Source organism: Apiospora phragmitis, assembly GCF_038363925.1.
Source record: "Apiospora phragmitis strain CBS 135458 chromosome Unknown utg000008l:1.0-3514335.0:1.0-3519231.0, whole genome shotgun sequence".
NCBI classification, from domain to species: domain Eukaryota; kingdom Fungi; phylum Ascomycota; class Sordariomycetes; order Amphisphaeriales; family Apiosporaceae; genus Apiospora; species Apiospora phragmitis.
The window spans coordinates 1,330,044-1,347,397 of record NW_027117407.1 but is presented as its reverse complement, the minus strand read 5'-3'; the positions used below and the strand labels follow the sequence as shown (position 1 = coordinate 1,347,397).

Sequence of the window (17,354 nt, the reverse complement as noted above, 5' to 3'; positions counted from 1 at the left end):
GCTGACTCTTTGGTAGCCTGTTCGATTGCTTTGCCCAGCCCATCCCGTGAACGGGAGGTTCCGTAGCTTGCTCCATATGGCTATTGTACAACTTGAGTTGCCCAGCGTGATAAGTCGACGTGATGACATAAGCATTGCTTTCATACAATCAATGGCTCGGGTTTCCGATAGAAAAGAAGACTGTGCATCCCTCTCGTACTCAGAGCCGCATCATAACTTATGTTCGTCCAATGACCCCATGACGCTTGAACACGATTCTTTTCATGAGATCTCCACAGTCGATCCAACCCTCAAGTTAAGGGAACCAAAATCAATTTGCTAGACGCGGCCTGGCCACAAAAGACTCAAGATAAGCTAAACTACACTCGATCACAGGGTTTTTGAAAGATGTTGAAGTGAAAAGAGGGAGTCCGATGGTTTCCTAGATGAGTCTATCTGCCAGCCTCAGATGATCCTGTTATCTCTAGAGGCTTCCTCACCTTGAAGAGCTCGGGGTGATGGGCATGCTCTGGGTGGCAAACAGTCGAAGTCGATACACCCGGCCCTCAATGATCAACAGCCCTTTAGATGCCTTTCCTACATTGTGGCGACTGTGATGTATCATGAAACGGGTTTTGTCTACCTCTAGCAGCATACGCTTATTCTACTTTGTCACTTTCTTCCATTCTAGAAGATAGCACTGAATGCAATACCATTTGCTCTCTAATTATGCAACAAGCCTTATATACATAAACAGTTTACAGCTTTTGCATAGCGTCCTAGGGTCGATATAGTTAACAACGGGTTCACGCAGACGTTCTTGGGCAGGTTACTCACGATGTCGGAAGACTGGACGTAGTCCTCGAAGCCCTCAATCTCCTCCTGGAGCTCGACGAGAGAGATCTTCTCGTCCTCGACGACTAGGTTGATCTGGAGCTTGCTGACACCGTAGCCGACGGGGACCAGCTTGGAGGAACCCCAAAGCAAACCGTCCTTCTCAATGCTACGGACGGACGCCTCCAGAGCTTTCATGTCGGTCTCGTCATCTGCAGGGCCGGAGCTGGTCAGTATCAAGCGTGCAGGCGTGGACAGAGTGGATAAGAGTAGTAGTAGAGATACGCACCCCAGGGCTTGACGTCCAGGATAACGACCGACTTAGCAGCGACCTTGGGCTTGGCAGCCTTCTTCTCTCTGTAGGCAGCTAGGCGCTCCTCACGGACGCGGGCGGCCTCCGGATCTTCCTCCTCGTCGTCACTGGCAAACAGGTCGACGTCGTCATCGTCGTCCTCGGCGGCAGTAGGCGCCTGGGCGGGGTTTAGAGTGGCGGTGACGACTTCGGGGCCGTAGACGGTGTAGGGCTTGGAGGCATCACCGGGCAGGGTGGCAAACTCATCCTCGTACGAGGCGATGTGCTTCCACCAGCGGGCGGCGTAGGGGTACTTGGTGGCCTCGGGGCTCACCTTTAGGGCCTTGAAGCAGGCAACATCGGCCTGGGAGGGGGTGTAACTGGGGCCGGCGAGGTTAGTCTCCTGATGAGAGGAACGGAGAGGCAAGGGACATTTCAGAGATGCACTGAGTGCTTTGTTCTGTCCTGAGGCACCAACTAGAGAAGATATGACCTACCCGACGATGTAGGATCGAGTGAGCAACCAGCTGTTGAGGACTGAGTCATTGTTTAGCTGACTGGGTGTCAGAGGCGCAGAGGCGCAGAGCGGGCTTTCGCAATGCGACGCGATTGCTCGCAAGGGGCGCAGAAAATTTGCACAAAATAATTGTTATTCAGAGGAACTCACCAGTCACACCAGGGTCCTGGAGGAAGTCGATGAAACCCATTTTGGCGACGTAGAGAAGGGATGTCTCTTTGGAGATTTAAGGTTAAAGGGTATCTATCTACCTACGTAAGTAAACAAGGAGGGAGACTTGAAGATGAAATGATGGGGTCCGAGAGCTCCAATCCGTTTTAAGAGGGCCATCCCTGGGGTGGGTGCCTGAGTCTCTTGGGTGCCTGGGTCTCTTGGAGTGGAGGCCTAAAGGTTTAAGGCTTACATAAGGAAATCCGAGTCTCCATTATTATTAATTCCCAACTGAGGTTCCCAAGTGAGGGGCAGTCTTGGAAGCTGGGGCAAACGGCTTGATCCGCAGTGGGGGCGCGTGCGCTTGACTGGAGTGGAGGGCACTAGGCTGGTTTATTCACTGCACCACCACTTCCTCAGAAGGAGATGCTTCCCTTGGCTTAACCGGCAGGCATGAACCACCATCTAATTATTTATTCACTCACACCTTCATACACTCTAGAACTCCCATCTCGCTGGTTTTCCCAGGAACAACCCGCGCGATACGCAGCCCGGCATCAGCAGCCAATCGCTCAAACATCTCAATCGTGCGCTCCTGTCCCCGATGGGGTGGTCAACAACCCAGGAGAAATCGTATGGTCCCGGCATTGGATAGAATCTTGAACTGGCGCGCATGGACTTTGCGAACGCTTCCACCTCGTCCGGATTCTCCTGCATAATCTCCCAGATGGTCTTATCGGGCTGCCCCCGCGAAAATGTCCACGGGCTGCCGCGCTGCTGCGTCGGTTCGATTCGGCCGTAGCGCTCGAAGTATTTAGGGAACATCATTGCTGCCGAGACTTGGCTGAGGAGGTGGGTGAGCCTGGGAAGAGCAAGACGGTGAAGAGGAAAGAGGACTCACTGGGAAACCACGTCTAAAACCCCCTTCAGCACCGGGTTACCGACCAGCATCACCGAGTTGGGCGTGTTGACTACCTGATCGGTCCCAACCTGTTTGAGGAAGCCCGCCGCGACGAGCGTCCACGCGAGACGTCCTGCGATGCGCAAGTCAATTTCGAGCCCAGACCCATCCCCAGTCCAACAACAACTCACGAAGAAGCCCGACCTCAGCCCCCAACTGCTCGGCGAGCTCGGCGTACGATATGGGCGTGACGCAGTCGCGTGGGATGCGTTCCAGCGCGCCCCAGTGGAGGAAGACGCGCAAGACGCCCAAGGCCGCAGGAATAAGCATCAGGTCCAAGCAGCGTTCCTTGGGCGTCGTTAGGCTGCGCAGGGCCGCGATACCTGCGTTGCCGCGACTGAGGCGGTGCCCAGGTTCTCCTTCTTTGTGCCGGTGCCATTGGAGGAGTTGTTCTTTTGGCGGAGGCGTGTGGCTGCTCCGGTGAGCTGCGCTGCGAGAGCATCGAGTTGGTCGGGTGATAGGGGCGGAGGATGATGTAGGCCCGGACATGGTGATGAGCAGGTTCTAACTTGGTAATTCCGTGAGTCTGAGTCTTGTGTCGATAGGGTTGTGGCGAGGACAGGTTGGTTGATCGTCTCTGATATACCTAACCGAGGGCTTGTCGTCTGCCCTTATCTTCCGCATCACATGCCAGATCAAGGTGTACCCGATGTGAGATCCCCCATATCGTCCCATCAATGTTCCGACATCCCCGTCCGTCGAGGCGTAATATTGTAGAACCCAAGTCCCTGAAGTCGGGAACCCGATCGGGAATCCGAACTAGTAATATGTATGAGAAGTACTAACTCTCAGCCACCAGGTTCGTGGTTCGGTGTTCGTGGTCGTGCAACGATACATGGGTTTGCTAGCAATCGCCCCGTATAGCCAGGTACCAGCAGGGATATGATTGATGTTGATGCCCCCTCCGAGTGGGACAATCTTACATACCTTCAACCCCGGCGGGGTAGGCCTTGTCCTGTCTAAGGCGGATCCGGAACCTAGTCCTTTCATAATTAGGAAATAAGTATTGGCGGCCAGTTGTGCCGGAAGCTTTCCCCGAAAGTTCTTGTTTGGCATCAATAGAACATTCGTCCTGATATCTTACAAACTACAGCCCGTAAGCTCTCGAGAACCAACCTGCGATTTGATTCGCCTAGAAGCTGTCCCCACTGATAAGCCTGTAGTTGGATTTCATAAGGGTTAACGATAGCGAAGCACACCTCTTATACTCCTCACGGCGACGCGGGGAGCTAACTTGGTATGATTAAGTATCTACAGGAAAATTTCACATCGCTAAGGGTATTTCCGCTAACCAATACCGACCGAGTATGCTAGTTCTTTCGCCGACCACCATTACCAACTTGGTATTACTATTGATAGGCCTTAACCATGTGCGAAGGAAGCGGAGAAGGAAGCTGTTAACGCATGGGGCGTCTAACATATTGGCCGCTAGGGTCGTCATACAAGGGCGTATTGCAACTTATATATCATGATGATAATTACATAATTAGTATTGGATCTCGCTACCGGATCTATTTTATAACTTCTAAACTGGTATCTGTTAGATCTCGTGGGATTGCAGAACTATATAAACACAACCATCATTAATGTGCCTCGGCAAAGAAAGAAAAAACATAATATGAACCACGAAAACAGCCTAGACGTCCAAGAACTGCCGGCTTGCTACAGATGCCATGCCTCCAAGGTCCGCTGTCGGAGGGCGCCCGGCCAGGTACAGTGCCGGCGGTGCACACGCGCAGCATATTCCGACTGCCATCCGCGGCCCTCCCGCCACGGACGCGTCGGCCAGCAGCAGACGCGAAGGCCAAGCGGCACGTCAACGATACAAAAAGAGGATGAAGAGGACCACCAGGCCGCAGGGTCCAGCAGCATGCCAGTCGAGCCGAGCCACGAGCTGCATGAGCAAAAGCATGCAAGTGACGTCGACCAATCCCACCACGCGATCCTGGGCCTTATTGCGGCATCCGTGGCCCCTAGCGGGGATAACCTTTCCGACTTGTTTTGGTCCCCATTCGGCACCGACTTTGATCCAGACTTGCTACACGCGCCTCTGCCCCCCACTCCAAGCCAGCCGAGCGCGTCCTCTCGGGACTGACTCCGGACAGTGTCACAGTCTCATCGGCATCCACCAGCAGCCGAAACAACAAGGCCCGCGATAGGGGGGATGGCGGCAGCGAGAGACGGGAATCACGTAATAATTCCCATCTAGAAATGTCCAGACTATCCTCGACCTCGTACATGCAGGCCCTTACGGACGTCAACGCACAAATGCTCTCGCAGCAAGACGGAATGTTGGCATGCATCTGCCAGTTTCTCGCGGCGCCAACAAGACACTCCCACGGCCGCCCATCCCCCACCGCCACCAGCGAGCGCAGCCGGAGGACCAGCACCAGCACCAGCAGCGACACGGCGTCTTCCGCTCCCCTCATCTCCGAAGGGCCCGTCGAAGCCGTCCTGCGGCTCGGGCTCGCCCTGCGCGCCCTCCTCCGCCCCCACCAGACGAGCGAGCGCGACACGCCCACCGCCCTCTTCCTCCTCAGCACGGTCCTGCGGCTGGCCTCGCTGCTGCACGACCTCCTGGCCCAGCTGCAGGGCATGCTCGCCCAGGCGGAGACCAACAAGAGCGCGCTGTGCGCCTTCTTCTTCCTGCTCGTCCAGCTCGGGTCCCTGCTGTTTGACGAGCGCGACGACGACCGCCTGAGGCCCCTGCAGATGCACTCCATTTTCCTGGCGCTGAGCACGGCGGAGGGGTTGATCGACGAGCTGATCCAGCTCACGGAACGATCACTACCCGGTCACATCAACGATGCGTCCGGGGCGGGGGCGGGGGCGGATGAGGATGGGAATACGAAGGATGAATTTGGACTGGAGACCTTGACGCGGGCGCTGGTGGCAAAGCAGGAGGCGGTGGTGGAGAATATTTCGGGACTGAGGGACATGCTGTGTTGCTGATGCAGGGTCAGGAATGTGTTTCGATTTCACCGTGAACCTGAGGAGGCATTTATGCCTGTCTTTCAATCCGTAGTCGGACCCAAGCCAGTTCAGGCTTATGCAGACTGTAATAATATGCTGTGAACTACTCACTCTCAGTAACCGCTGCCATTGGTGTACAGACGAAGTGAGTTGTTTCCGAACTTTTCGCAAATGTGTTGGTGGTGAGCCTTGGCGGCCCCATCCCATGAATGGTTCAGGCTCCTTATCCTCGAACCATGTATATCCCCGGACTATTGGATCAGCTACTGTCTACTTCGACGGCGAATTACAAGCAGTAAAGTTCACGATGCCTTGTCCTATATATAGGGAATATATAAAGCTATTGCCCCTATTCCTATTGACGGGCAGGTTTATCGAGTGTGTTACAATCTATTCCGCGCCTTATAATCGATACACGGGCCGATCGATAGAAAATTCTTGGAGGCATCAGGTTTTTATTTGCTAGAGATTGGTAGGGAACAATTTGGATATTGTAAGAAGTTGTTTTACCTGATCGAGTCGTGATAAAGATAGGTCGAAAAGAGATCTGTTGGATATGTTTTGAGGATATCTTTAAGAGAAATACTACCCCGACTATATAAATTTTTAATTAAACCCACTATGCCCTGCTAATAGCTGCCATGCACCGCCTCCACGCCACACCTATTTTTAGCTATGTACCTGAAGATTCACATGGCCGGTGCTGACAAGCGCATCGATTGCCCCTCACCACCAGCTAGGGTGCAGTACCAAAAGGGGTAATCGCAGCACCAAAAGGGTGCAACACCAAAAAAGCATCACCACAATACACTTCGCATCGATAGCCCCTTAACACCAAAAGGGGTACAGCACCACAAAAGGGGTGCAGCACCACAAAAGGGGTGCAACACCAAAAGGGGTAGGGGCTAATCGATACGCTTGTCGGTACTGTGAGAAAGATCCGGGGCAAAGACGGTCTCGCACCATGATACCTTTATTATTGATGATCGGGTACACCATTGGTCGAAAGGCTACCAACCTTCGGGATAAGGTCTACGGCAGCCTTGGTCTGATAACAAGTGTTCCAGATGAGTGGGAAGCCATGCTGGGTCAGGCCATACCCGACTGCATGACGAGTGAAAGGGGGAAAGATGCCTTTTTTGGAGAACGGCGAATCTGGACTGCAGGACTATCCACCATCATCCCGAATTGACGCTGTGCAGCCTGGCCCCTCCACAAGACGCGACAGCTACACAGCGTCTGATCAGTGCCGTGGAAAAGCAAGTCGCATATGGCGCAATTGCACTGAGTGGTAGAAGGTTCTGTGTGACCGAGCAGGGACACATGGGTGTGTGTCCTCCAACCCATGGTTTCATGGATGTGATTTGATATGACTCTTGTGGCATGCTGACGTGAGCACTATCGAGGCGCTGGTGCAGGCCCCTAGTCTTTGGGGCTCTTCTTATTGGATCTGCTGCCAGCAAAGAAGGCAGGGGAAGCGTTCCTGCATAAATTTTTGAAGATAGCAGGTCGATTTCATTTCTTGGTGGTCGTCGAGGCGCGCGGAACCGACCGGGTAATCTGTGCCGGTTCTGTTGCGGACTAGGTTAGCGCTGAGGAACTCGACGTTGCTGACTGCAGATGCAGACAGATCCTTCAGGTTGGACCACTACAACAAGGTTAGGAGGTGTTCCATGTATGCAACTCTGGGCCCTGATAAAGAATCCAACTTACACGATGATTGCAGGTTTCCACTGCCCCGCCCCGCCCCGCCCCGTCCCCACGTTCCCGTACGAATACCCAATGGGGTGGTTTGATGCATGCGCATGCCGCCGAAAAGAGCAACGTCGTGCAGATGGAGTAGTAAGCAAAGATAAGACGGGCTTGTCATCCAATGCACGCCAGCTCCGCGCGCATGCACGCCGGCCCAATCGTTCACACCCGCCAGCTTGGCTCGCTTCCACTGATGACGAAATCCACCACCGGAGTTGGGGGTAGAATCTGCTTTCAGTTGCCATCTTGATTCCCCGGTTACTGAACTCATGTTTACTGATATCAAACGCGAAATTCTCCATGCCAGTGGAATTTGGGTACAACGTATCTCGTTCTATTGCAACCTGTTTCATTGTCTGACTTCAAGCTGCTCGAGTCCTTTCCGGCACATTGGGTTTATTCAACCCGACAACGTCCATAAGATTTCAGATTGAAAATCTCTCAAATACTGCCATAAATCTGTACTACTTCATGGGGCTATAAATCTTGACGTGAGCGCCACCCAGCTATCTCCGAAGGCTGTTCATTTAGTTACCAAAGCCAAAGATAGCAGAATCAGCAGTACTGGAATATAGTAATACTTGTGATAAGTAGCCTTATCCATCTCGGGGGACGTAGATGCCACGATTCTATAGGCGAGGACAGCCGATGATATTAGCTGTAGTACAGACATCGGCGCGGTCAGGTAGTCCTGGTCCATCTTCTGGTATCCGACGAAGGCGAGACCACCACCAAACGCCAGTATATAGATCGAGGTAACAACGCGCAGGACCTTCTGGCCCCGTAGCGACAGCAGCATGGGAAGAGTCTTCCTGTCGCTCTTCCGGTCCCCCTCCAGGTCGTGGAACTCTTGGACGTGGATGGACCCCATGAACCAGCAGAAGATGCTGAAGTCGATGACGAAGCTGATGTCCCAGCCCGGCGCCGTCTTGGCCAGCACTTGGTTGAGCAGCCGGCCCAGGATGCAGTAGGCGAAAGAGGCGAAGAAGTTACGCATAAAGTACGAGAACCACCGGGGCCACACGTAACAGAAGGTGATCAGGGCCTCCCACTCGAACAGGTGCACCATGGCCCAGAAGCCGAAAGAGTAGTGCATGACGAGGGGCCCGAGGCTCCAAACGAGGAGCCAACGGACCTTGGCCTGGTTGACGGTGATCAGGCCCGCAGGGATGGGGCGATGCGGCTTGTTCAGAGAGTCCTCGTCGGGCGACGTGGTCTGGTTGCAGATATCGAACACGTAGCTGCACAGAAGGCCCACGAGCAGGGCATTCGTCGTCCCCGCGACACCCTCGGCCACGGTAGGGGGCGCGCGGACGACCCGCGAGAGCAGCCCGCCCAGGAAGATGAAGAGGAAGCCCACGAAGTTGGACCGTAGCAGGCGTTCGGTCACCTCCAGCTCATTTTGGAGCGCCCTGAGCGTTGTAGTGAATATGTTGTTGCTGTGCGGAGGAGGAGGAGGCGATGCCTGCCTTGTCGATGTTGATGTCTGCTTCTCATCTAGGGCAGACAACATTTCTGCGGCCAGATTCTTGGGGAAAGACATTCCGTGAGACGATAAGGGAGCACAGTGATCACTGGTGCTGTAAGCAAATCAATGGTTGATGGATAACAATGTGTGATTTTCTGTCACCTCCGGGCTGTTCAAGGTGGCATCAGAAGGCTAATAAATAAGACCAAGGCCGTACGGAAGACTACTGCTTTCCAACGTTCGTTTACTGCCTGCGTGGATATAATCCATTTTTCTAATACATCGGACAACCGACTTCATTGCCTCACTCTAGATGCCTGTAATCTACCATATGCAGCATCGTGGAGTATGTTGCGTTATCACCATCATCGGCAAGGGGTTGCATTCAACAAGCCAACCGGTTGATTCTTGGCTCCTTCTACATCAAGTGCAAGAAGAATTACCATAAATGGCAATTAGGCGGAGGGGGTTCACAGCTGGGGCTCTTGCTTACTGTAGTGGACCGGTGTATGCATGCTTGCAGGGGTCTTTTACGAGGAGTTCTCCGCCCTAAACCAAGGCTGTACTGTACATAAGAGGGCCTCCATAGAGAAGTAGATGCAGGTTTCAAAATTACCCTATCTGGTAGTTTTGAGCTGGAGTGCGTGGCGGGAGGACACATGTTCATGTCAATCGGCGAATGACCAGCGGCAACGCATGGGAGCACAAATCTTGGCATGGAGCAAAAGAGTCGGTCCGTTTACCAGTCACTTCATCAGCTATAAATTGACGTTGCTGTGTCTTCTCTAACATAGATACTTCCCCAAAGAAGAAATGGGAAATACCATTCATTGCCTTGAAAAAGTTACATTGATGGTGTTCACCCCACGATGTCGGCCAGAACTGCTTCTTATATCGCCTTTTCACAAGAGCAAGTCCAACTCGACAATGTCATATTCGCTATTCTATCCTTATTAGCTGTCTATTTAAGTACAAAAGCAGTTTATCGTTTATGGTTTCACCCCCTGGCCAAGTTTCCCGGCCCGAAGCTTGCGGCTGCTACGAGTGCCTTCGAGTTTTACTATAGCGTAGCGCGAAATGGCCTGTTTCCATTGAAAATAGAGGACATGCACAGGAAATATGGTAATGCTTCTTCTAATATAAATTGAAGTACCTAATACATGATCCTGATCAATTATCTGCTGAACTAGGCCCTGTTGTCCGGATCAATCCAAACGAGCTACACTTCAGTGACCCGGAGTTTTACAACGAAATCTATACCGGCCAGTCGAACGCACGAGACAAGTATGCCCCTTTTTACCGCTTCACGGGCGCCACTCACTCAGCCTTTGAGACGCACAATTCAAGGCTGCACAACTCGCGACGCCAGCCTCTGATGAGCGCCTTTTCTAAGCGGGCTGTGGTCAACATTGAACCATTGGTCTGGGAGAAAGTCAATCATCTGGCGCACAGAATCAGCGAAGCTGCCCATCAAGGCGTTACCGTCAAACTGGATGCCGCCTTCTCTGCCCTGACGGCAGATATTACTTCCGAGTATGGATTCGGCCATTGTCTCGGATATCTTGCCGATGATAACTTCAAGAATGACATCAGGGAGAGTCTGCTCGCCAGCCTCAACTTGTTCCATGTTGTTCGATTCTTCCCACTGATCATGAGACTCGCCAAGGTCCTGCCCTATCGCCTCGTACAGGCGATGAACCCGAATCTCAGCAAGGTTCTCGGGCTCCGACGGCTGATCCGAAGCATGGTGGTGGAAGAGTTGGCTAAGCTAGACCGAGGCTCGCCCAGCAACGCGACCATTGTCAAGGCGCTCAGCGACCCGAGCATTCCGGCTTCAGAACGGAGTATGGAGCGGCTGGGCGACGAGGGGTTTGTCTTCTTGAACGCCGGGGTCACGGCAGGGAAGACGCTGGCCTTCACCATCTTCCAATTGCTTGCGGATGACAAACGCCGCTGGAACAAGCTGCGCCAGGTGCTTACGGAAGCCTTTCCGGACCCCAACGCTCTCGACCACGTGGCCGAGAAAGAACTGGAGGCTTTGCCGTACTTGGTAAGTTCTTTTGCATTACCTACCCCTATACTGGCAGAGACTTGAAGGCTAATATATGACTAATAGAGAGGGGTAATTCTTGAAGGCCTTCGCCTCTCGATAGGCCCCCTGACACGGCTTCCTCGGGTGGCACCGACCCCGCCTCTCGTCTACAAGAACTGGGTTATCCCACCAGGCGTGAGTATCTCCCTCTCTCTCCATGCACCGCACGAGACGCCTCGAGAAATTTTGGCAAAGGCTAATCAAATCCACTGGTGTGACTAGGTTGGGATAAGTGAGAGCAACCGTCTCATTCACATGAACCCGCAGCTGTTTCCCAATCCTGCCGAGTTCCGACCGGAACGATGGATCGAGGCTCGGGAGAAGGGGCAGAAGCTTGAGAACTACATCGTCACTTTTTCTAAAGGGACGAGGCACTGCTTGGGTATGAAGTATGTATCCCCCTTTAACATGGATAGTTTTGTTAGTCATGGGATTTCGCGGCTAACGTTAAAACCCGTCTCCCCCCCTCCTCATCACAGCTTAGCCTATACAGAGATATTTATCACAGTCGCCGTTCTGGTGCGCCGATTCGATATGGAACTATACGATACGACCGAGAAAGACGTGGAGGTGGCCAGAGATAAATTATTCGGGTATCCCATGGGGCCTTCGGAAGGAGTTCGCGTTATCCCTACTGTGGTGAGGTGATGGTGGTGTATTGTTTCCACTAGGTGAACGACTAATTAGTATCGCAAAATAGAACTTTAGGAAAAGCCAGTTTCAAATGAAACAGTTCCAGAGCACCATTTGGGGGGTTCAACATACGATTTTCAATGATAAGCACAACCAGTGTAAGCCCGGCATGCAGCCCTGCCGTTGCTGATAGCGGGTCTGCATATCGTTTGTTGCCTGTTAGAGCCGAATCTGGACAGATCCAGTACTTCTTGATGTACCTGTCAAGGCATGGGTGACTACAAGCATAGACAGTACACTATACATCTTCCTAAAGCGGAAGTGGTCTGAGCGGAGAACTCGTTTTGTTGCTATCGTAGAGGAAGCCGTTTTCGTTACCTGCTGTAACAGTGAGATCGAGCCGCAAGCGGTTCTGGTCCATAAGCTGTTCGTAGGACACCATAGAGAGCCGGCTAAGGCATCTAGACGACCAAATGCACCATGCTCTGATGGACCTGAGGACACTACCACCCAGACTACTTTCGAATTTAAGAGCCTCCGTGGTGCGCTCAATATCGACCAAACATGGGTCTGTAGCGATGAAAACCCCCAGTGGCCGTAAGTAACCCCCGAAGATCCATGAAGCTTTATACTCACTTTGCCACAGTACCCGCTTTCATGTCGATGGTTGGCCACGAGCAGGTCAAAGCACATTTTCTCGATATGAAAGCTAGAGCTGAGGCGGCTAAGCGATGGGGTGAGAATGTAAGAAGCTTGAAACTGGATTTAATTCTACATGGCAGTGATGGAACCGGTCAGTCCCCCAATCTTCATTGGTCACGATAGCTAATCCGGACCAGGCAAGAGAAGGAGCGCCCAGCTCTATGCTGAGCTCTTGCACTCAATCGGGAGAAGTGCGGAGATCATGGTTTTGGGAACATCCATGCCCTGAAACTGGAATTGGACCAGGTCTGTGTGCGCCGCACACAACGGCTCGAGAAAGAGTTGGCTGAGTGGGCGAAAACACACTCGCCTTCCCAAGACAGTGACCTTGACCAACAAAAGCCTAGGCCCGGCGGTATCACACGAGAAGATGTCTTCGGCCCTGAGCCTGTGGATGTCCGGAGCGAGAGCGACGCCTGGAAGGAGATTCAGAACATGGTTGGCTTGGAAAGTGTGAAGAAGGAGGTTGACCGTCTCTTCATTTTAGCCAAGGTCAATTATCAGCGCGAGACTCAAGGCGAGCCACCAATGAGCATCAACCTGAACCGTGTATTCCTCGGGAATCCAGGCGTAGGAAAATCTACGGTGTCAATGCTCTACGGACAGATCGTCGCTCAGCTGGGGTTTGTGACGGGTGGCCAAGTGATTATAAAGAACCCCGGAGACTTGATTGGTGAGTATACTGGCCAATCCGAAGCTATGACCAGAGAGGCCCTCGAAGAAGCCAAGGGGAATATTCTCATCATCGACGATGCACACATGCTGCACCCCCATTCTGAAAGAGACTTCCACAACGGGATTATCGATACCTTGGTGGCCAATATATATGGCTTACCAGGAGAAAACCGGTGTGTCATCCTCGCTGGGTACACTGATGAGATGGAGGATATGTTTCTCAAGAAAAATCCAGGTCTGCAGAGACGGTTTCCCCTCGAAGATACTATCAAATTTCCAAGCTACAATGATGCTCAATTGCCTGGCATTCTTGACCAGAAGATAGCGAGGGATGAGGTACTGGCCTCAGAGCACGCTCGTAAAGTTGCACACGAAATCCTGAGCCGGATGTGCATCCGGCCGCGGTTTGGCAACGGAGTTGACGTGGAAAACTTGTTGGCGAGAGCGAAGCTTCGACAGAGAGATGGATTGGAGGCGGCTGGCATTGACCGCTTCGATATGCACCATCACCCGTTAGAGGCCTCGGACTTCGACCCGGATTATGACAGATCGCTTGGAGCGGATAAGGATCGAGACGAGCTGTTCGAAGAATTTATCGGATTCGAAACGATCGTTGCACAATTCAGTGGTTATCAAAAGATGACCGATGGCATGCGGCGCCATGGTATTGACCCGAGACCATATGTACCCTGGGCGTTCGTCTTCAAGGGTCCTCCAGGAACCGGTAAAACGTAAGTAAGCCCCATTTCGGACTTTTGATAAGTAGCTCACGTCCTTGCGATAGTTCGATGGCTAGAAAAGTTGTAAAGCTTTTCTATAACATAGGCTTTATTTCATCGGATGAAGTTATCACTTGCTCTGCACCCGATCTTATCGGGACGTACACCGGCCACACCGGTCCTAAGGTTATCAGTCAATTCGAACAAGGGCTCTGAAAAGTCTTGTTTATCGACGAAGCCTACAGGCTTAACCCGGGCTCCGGTGGAGGCGGTGATTTCATTAGGGAAGCCATTGGAGAGATAGTCGATATCATGACCAAATCACGCTTCGCTGGGAACATAGTGGTCATCCTCGCAGGGTATGAGAAGGATTTGGAGCGTCTTATGCAGTCAAACCCGGGGTTGCGAAGTCGGTTCCCAACGCACATCACATTCCCTCATATGACGCCGGAGCATTGCTTGCAGCATTTGAAGCAACCAGTTTCCAACCTCAAGATTGAGATTTCGGGTAACTTCGAAGGCCTAGCTAATGAAAGACGGCAGCTTATCCATCAGAGCTTCAAGGAGCTGAGCCAGACAAAGGGTTGGGGCCAATGGGCGCGACGTTGAGACCTTGGCGAGAGGCATCATCCAAAATGTCTTCATGAAGGCGGCTGAGACTGAACAGGAATCTGGACTGGGCAGACTGGGAGTGACTTTCGAGGAGATCATTGGCAAAATGGAAAATATGTTGAAAGAGCACGGCAGTTCTTTGAATTCAGATAGTAAGTAGAGCTTCAGCGAACCTACGTAATATAAAACTTGGTTAATTATAACGGTTGTCGTTCAAATAGCTCCCGAGCATGTAAAGCAAAATGTACGAAATAAAAAGATAGCGGATCTCGAAGAGGTCATCCAGACAGCACGAGACGCAGTCGAGGCCACGCCAGAGGACCACCCAAACCGCGCTGGATGGCTAAACAACCTTGGAAATAGCCTTGGTGATAGGTACAAGAGAACAGGAGCGATGGCGGACCTCGAAGAAGCTATCCAGACAGCACGATAGGCAGTCGAGGCCACGGCAGAAGACCACCCAGACCTTATTGTATGGTTAAGCAACCTTGGGGCTAGGCTTAATTATAGGTGCAAGAGAATAGGAGCGATGGCGGACCTCGACGAGTCGCTACAAATCTCTTTTATTGCCCTTAACCTTCCCAGGTTCTCCGATGAACGAGCGTATCCAGGCTGGTCGAAAACTGCTATCATTTCCGAGGATCTTCCAAAGTACAACAAAAGCACATGAAATAGCCGAAACTGCTGTTAGCCTGGTTCGACTCTTGGCTCCCTAATCTCTCCAGAACACCGATAAAGAGCATCTCCTGTCCTAAGCGGCCGGTCTTGGCTCCGATGCAGCTGCTGTTCTCCTACAGGCTGGGAAAGGGGTTTTTGCTGTGATCAAAATGCTCGAAACCAGTTGTGGCGTCTTAATAGGCTCCTTGTACGATCTTCGCGCTAATATCTCAGCCTTTAAGGAAAGCTATCCGGAGCTTTCGAGAACCTTTATTAATCTTCGAGATAAGCTGGATGCGCCTACGTTTCGCAGTTCTGTTAAAGCAACAGTCGAAGATTATATCAGCGCTGTACAGCGTGAGGGAGACTAGCGTCGCGAGGCCGATGATCAATTAAAGATGGTAGTAAAGAAGATTCGAGGCCTGCCTGGTTTTAGACGGTTCCTCCTTCCTCTATCGGAACTTGAAGTCTGCCAAGCTGTATTAAATGGTCTAATTATTGTTGTTAATGCAAGCTCGCACCGTTGCGATGCTTTTATTGTCGAGCGTTCTGGTATACGAACCTTGGAGCTACCCCAGCTTTCTCAACAGGGCCTCGAAAGCAAAGACCCTCGATCTTTGGATACGCTTGTCTGGCTTTGGGAAACCGTCGTTTGTCCGATCTTGAATGAGCTGGGGCTTGCTCAGGCCGTGATTGATAGCCACCCGTAACACGTCTGGTGGATCCCGATCGGACCGCTCGTTCGATTTCCTCTATGCGGTTGGGAATTATTTTATCGATTATCTAGACACAGCACTAGACCGAGTGGTTTTTTCGTATAGTTTATCTATTAGGGCTATTATGCACGGTCGTTAGTAGCCGTTTTAGCGATAAATTACTGGACAGAAGATCGCTCTTATTGCTATAAAATATACACCAAGAGCAGAAAACCTTTAATTTGCCTAGGAAGAGGCCGATATAGTATAGACTGTTTGCAAGTCGATACAAATCGAATCCATTTAATCAGGACCCTGGAAAGAGCAAGTTCTGTCTGCGTTGGAAACTTGTTAGATGTTCCATTTTACTGGCTATGGCAGTATACATTCTGTAAACCTATTATAAAGCCAGTTATTATTAAGAGACTAAAAGAAGGATCCATTGACGGTGGCGAGTCTGTTAGAGACTAATCTTAGTTCTGGATCACCGTTTCTCGCTTACCTCTCAGTATGCGGAACTGGTCAGATCGGGAAAAGGGAGCTAATTAACGAGGGCATCCACTTGACGGCCGCGTACCAGCTCGCAGGCTTCCGGCATGTGATTGGTACACTATGGACTGTCGATGACAGATTGTGCGTAGACATGGCCAGGATGACATATGAGGCTTTGCGGAACAAGGGCCTAATGATGAATCTATAAGTTGGGGGCTCCATTATGCTATGCGGGAGCTTCGAGACGAATGGGTCACGGTGGGAGTGCTGCCCAGAGCGCGGAGTCTCGGGGATTGAGGATAGGAAGAGTTGGTACCGTGTGTGGGAGTATCGAAAGGAGGCCACCTTATTGGATTCCATACGTTCATTTTGGTGTTTAAATGGGTGTTTTCGTGGCAGGTCAAGTGCCTTCTCTAACATTGTTTGGCCCGGCATGCTTTGAAGGAATATCGGCTGGTGGGAGGATAACATGGGGAGGGTTATTTGTTTTGTTTCTACTGACTTTTTCCTGGGGGCTGCAATCAGTCGATGGCGCTGCATCAGCAGCGGTCAGTTTGACCTGTTTAGCTGTCTTCCAACCCTACTTTTGCTGGGTGCTTCCTTCCGAATATCGTGGCCAGTTCGTCCTCTTTAACATATCATTACATATAGCAGGCGTTAGATTCCGAGGAGGGAATGATTGCATTATGCTTCTAAATCAAAGCTGACGGTAATTTCCCATTTGCTTGCTTCCGATTCAGACGTAGACGCATTCACTGGTCGAGAATACGTCTGTTCATCAGGTAGCCTCTTCTAATTCGAAGGACATAGCCATACTCTGGGACCGGATGCAGAACTCGAGGGTAGCTAAGAATCCCTCCCTTCTTCTGTTGGTTGACGATCGCCCGAGTGACACCATAGCTCAGCGTCCACCCAAACAGCCACCTCAGTATGCAGCGTGCGGTGTGTGCGACTGATGAGGTGCTTCGTGGATCCCAGCCTCGAATTCCGGTCTCGCCGACGACCTTCTAGAGGCGATAGGGTTTCAGAATAGTCTCACAAAGTCGTAGAGCTTGTACTTACCAAGTATATGGATGGCAGTTGAAAGTTCTCCTGGGAGAGTGGGGATTCAGTCTGCTTCACCATCCCTATTTCCGGGTGTTCTCAGCGTT

The 17,354-nt window shown here is 51.8% G+C and overlaps 8 protein-coding genes across 8 annotated transcripts; 4 read left to right on the top strand and 4 right to left on the bottom strand.

Moving 5' to 3' along the window:
• Nucleotides 1–737: 737 nt before the first annotated feature.
• Nucleotides 738–1,812, bottom strand: PG994_008852 (elongation factor 1-beta; the record flags this gene model as incomplete). The annotated part of the gene is made up of 5 exons (XM_066860261.1): nucleotides 738–758; nucleotides 817–1,025; nucleotides 1,103–1,485; nucleotides 1,603–1,717; nucleotides 1,773–1,812. 5 exons carry the CDS (start codon nucleotides 1,810–1,812, stop codon nucleotides 738–740), a joined length of 768 nt encoding a protein of 255 aa, XP_066713850.1.
• Nucleotides 1,813–2,270: 458 nt separating this feature from the next.
• Nucleotides 2,271–3,222, bottom strand: PG994_008851 (catechol O-methyltransferase; the record flags this gene model as incomplete). The annotated part of the gene is made up of 3 exons (XM_066860260.1): nucleotides 2,271–2,634; nucleotides 2,674–2,806; nucleotides 2,865–3,222. The coding sequence occupies 3 exons, from the start codon at nucleotides 3,220–3,222 to the stop codon at nucleotides 2,271–2,273; spliced, it is 855 nt and encodes a 284-aa protein (XP_066713849.1).
• Nucleotides 3,223–4,351: 1,129 nt separating this feature from the next.
• PG994_008850 (uncharacterized protein) lies at nucleotides 4,352–4,828 on the top strand (the record flags this gene model as incomplete). The annotated part of the gene is made up of 1 exon (XM_066860259.1): nucleotides 4,352–4,828. One exon carries the CDS (start codon nucleotides 4,352–4,354, stop codon nucleotides 4,826–4,828), a length of 477 nt encoding a protein of 158 aa, XP_066713848.1.
• Nucleotides 4,829–4,953: 125 nt separating this feature from the next.
• Nucleotides 4,954–5,672, bottom strand: PG994_008849 (uncharacterized protein; the record flags this gene model as incomplete). Its single annotated transcript, XM_066860258.1, has 2 exons — nucleotides 4,954–5,496; nucleotides 5,607–5,672. The coding sequence occupies 2 exons, from the start codon at nucleotides 5,670–5,672 to the stop codon at nucleotides 4,954–4,956; spliced, it is 609 nt and encodes a 202-aa protein (XP_066713847.1).
• Nucleotides 5,673–7,981: 2,309 nt separating this feature from the next.
• On the bottom strand, nucleotides 7,982–8,971 carry PG994_008848 (UbiA prenyltransferase family-domain-containing protein; the record flags this gene model as incomplete). The annotated part of the gene is made up of 1 exon (XM_066860257.1): nucleotides 7,982–8,971. One exon carries the CDS (start codon nucleotides 8,969–8,971, stop codon nucleotides 7,982–7,984), a length of 990 nt encoding a protein of 329 aa, XP_066713846.1.
• An 824-nt stretch (nucleotides 8,972–9,795) lies between these two features.
• On the top strand, nucleotides 9,796–11,666 carry PG994_008847 (uncharacterized protein; the record flags this gene model as incomplete). Its single annotated transcript, XM_066860256.1, has 4 exons — nucleotides 9,796–10,048; nucleotides 10,117–10,976; nucleotides 11,286–11,407; nucleotides 11,498–11,666. 4 exons carry the CDS (start codon nucleotides 9,796–9,798, stop codon nucleotides 11,664–11,666), a joined length of 1,404 nt encoding a protein of 467 aa, XP_066713845.1.
• Nucleotides 11,667–12,435: 769 nt separating this feature from the next.
• On the top strand, nucleotides 12,436–13,763 carry PG994_008846 (uncharacterized protein; the record flags this gene model as incomplete). Its single annotated transcript, XM_066860255.1, has 2 exons — nucleotides 12,436–12,444; nucleotides 12,600–13,763. The coding sequence occupies 2 exons, from the start codon at nucleotides 12,436–12,438 to the stop codon at nucleotides 13,761–13,763; spliced, it is 1,173 nt and encodes a 390-aa protein (XP_066713844.1).
• Nucleotides 13,764–14,390: 627 nt separating this feature from the next.
• PG994_008845 (CHAT domain-containing protein) lies at nucleotides 14,391–14,792 on the top strand (the record flags this gene model as incomplete). The annotated part of the gene is made up of 2 exons (XM_066860254.1): nucleotides 14,391–14,511; nucleotides 14,623–14,792. The coding sequence occupies 2 exons, from the start codon at nucleotides 14,391–14,393 to the stop codon at nucleotides 14,790–14,792; spliced, it is 291 nt and encodes a 96-aa protein (XP_066713843.1).
• Nucleotides 14,793–17,354: the final 2,562 nt, after the last annotated feature.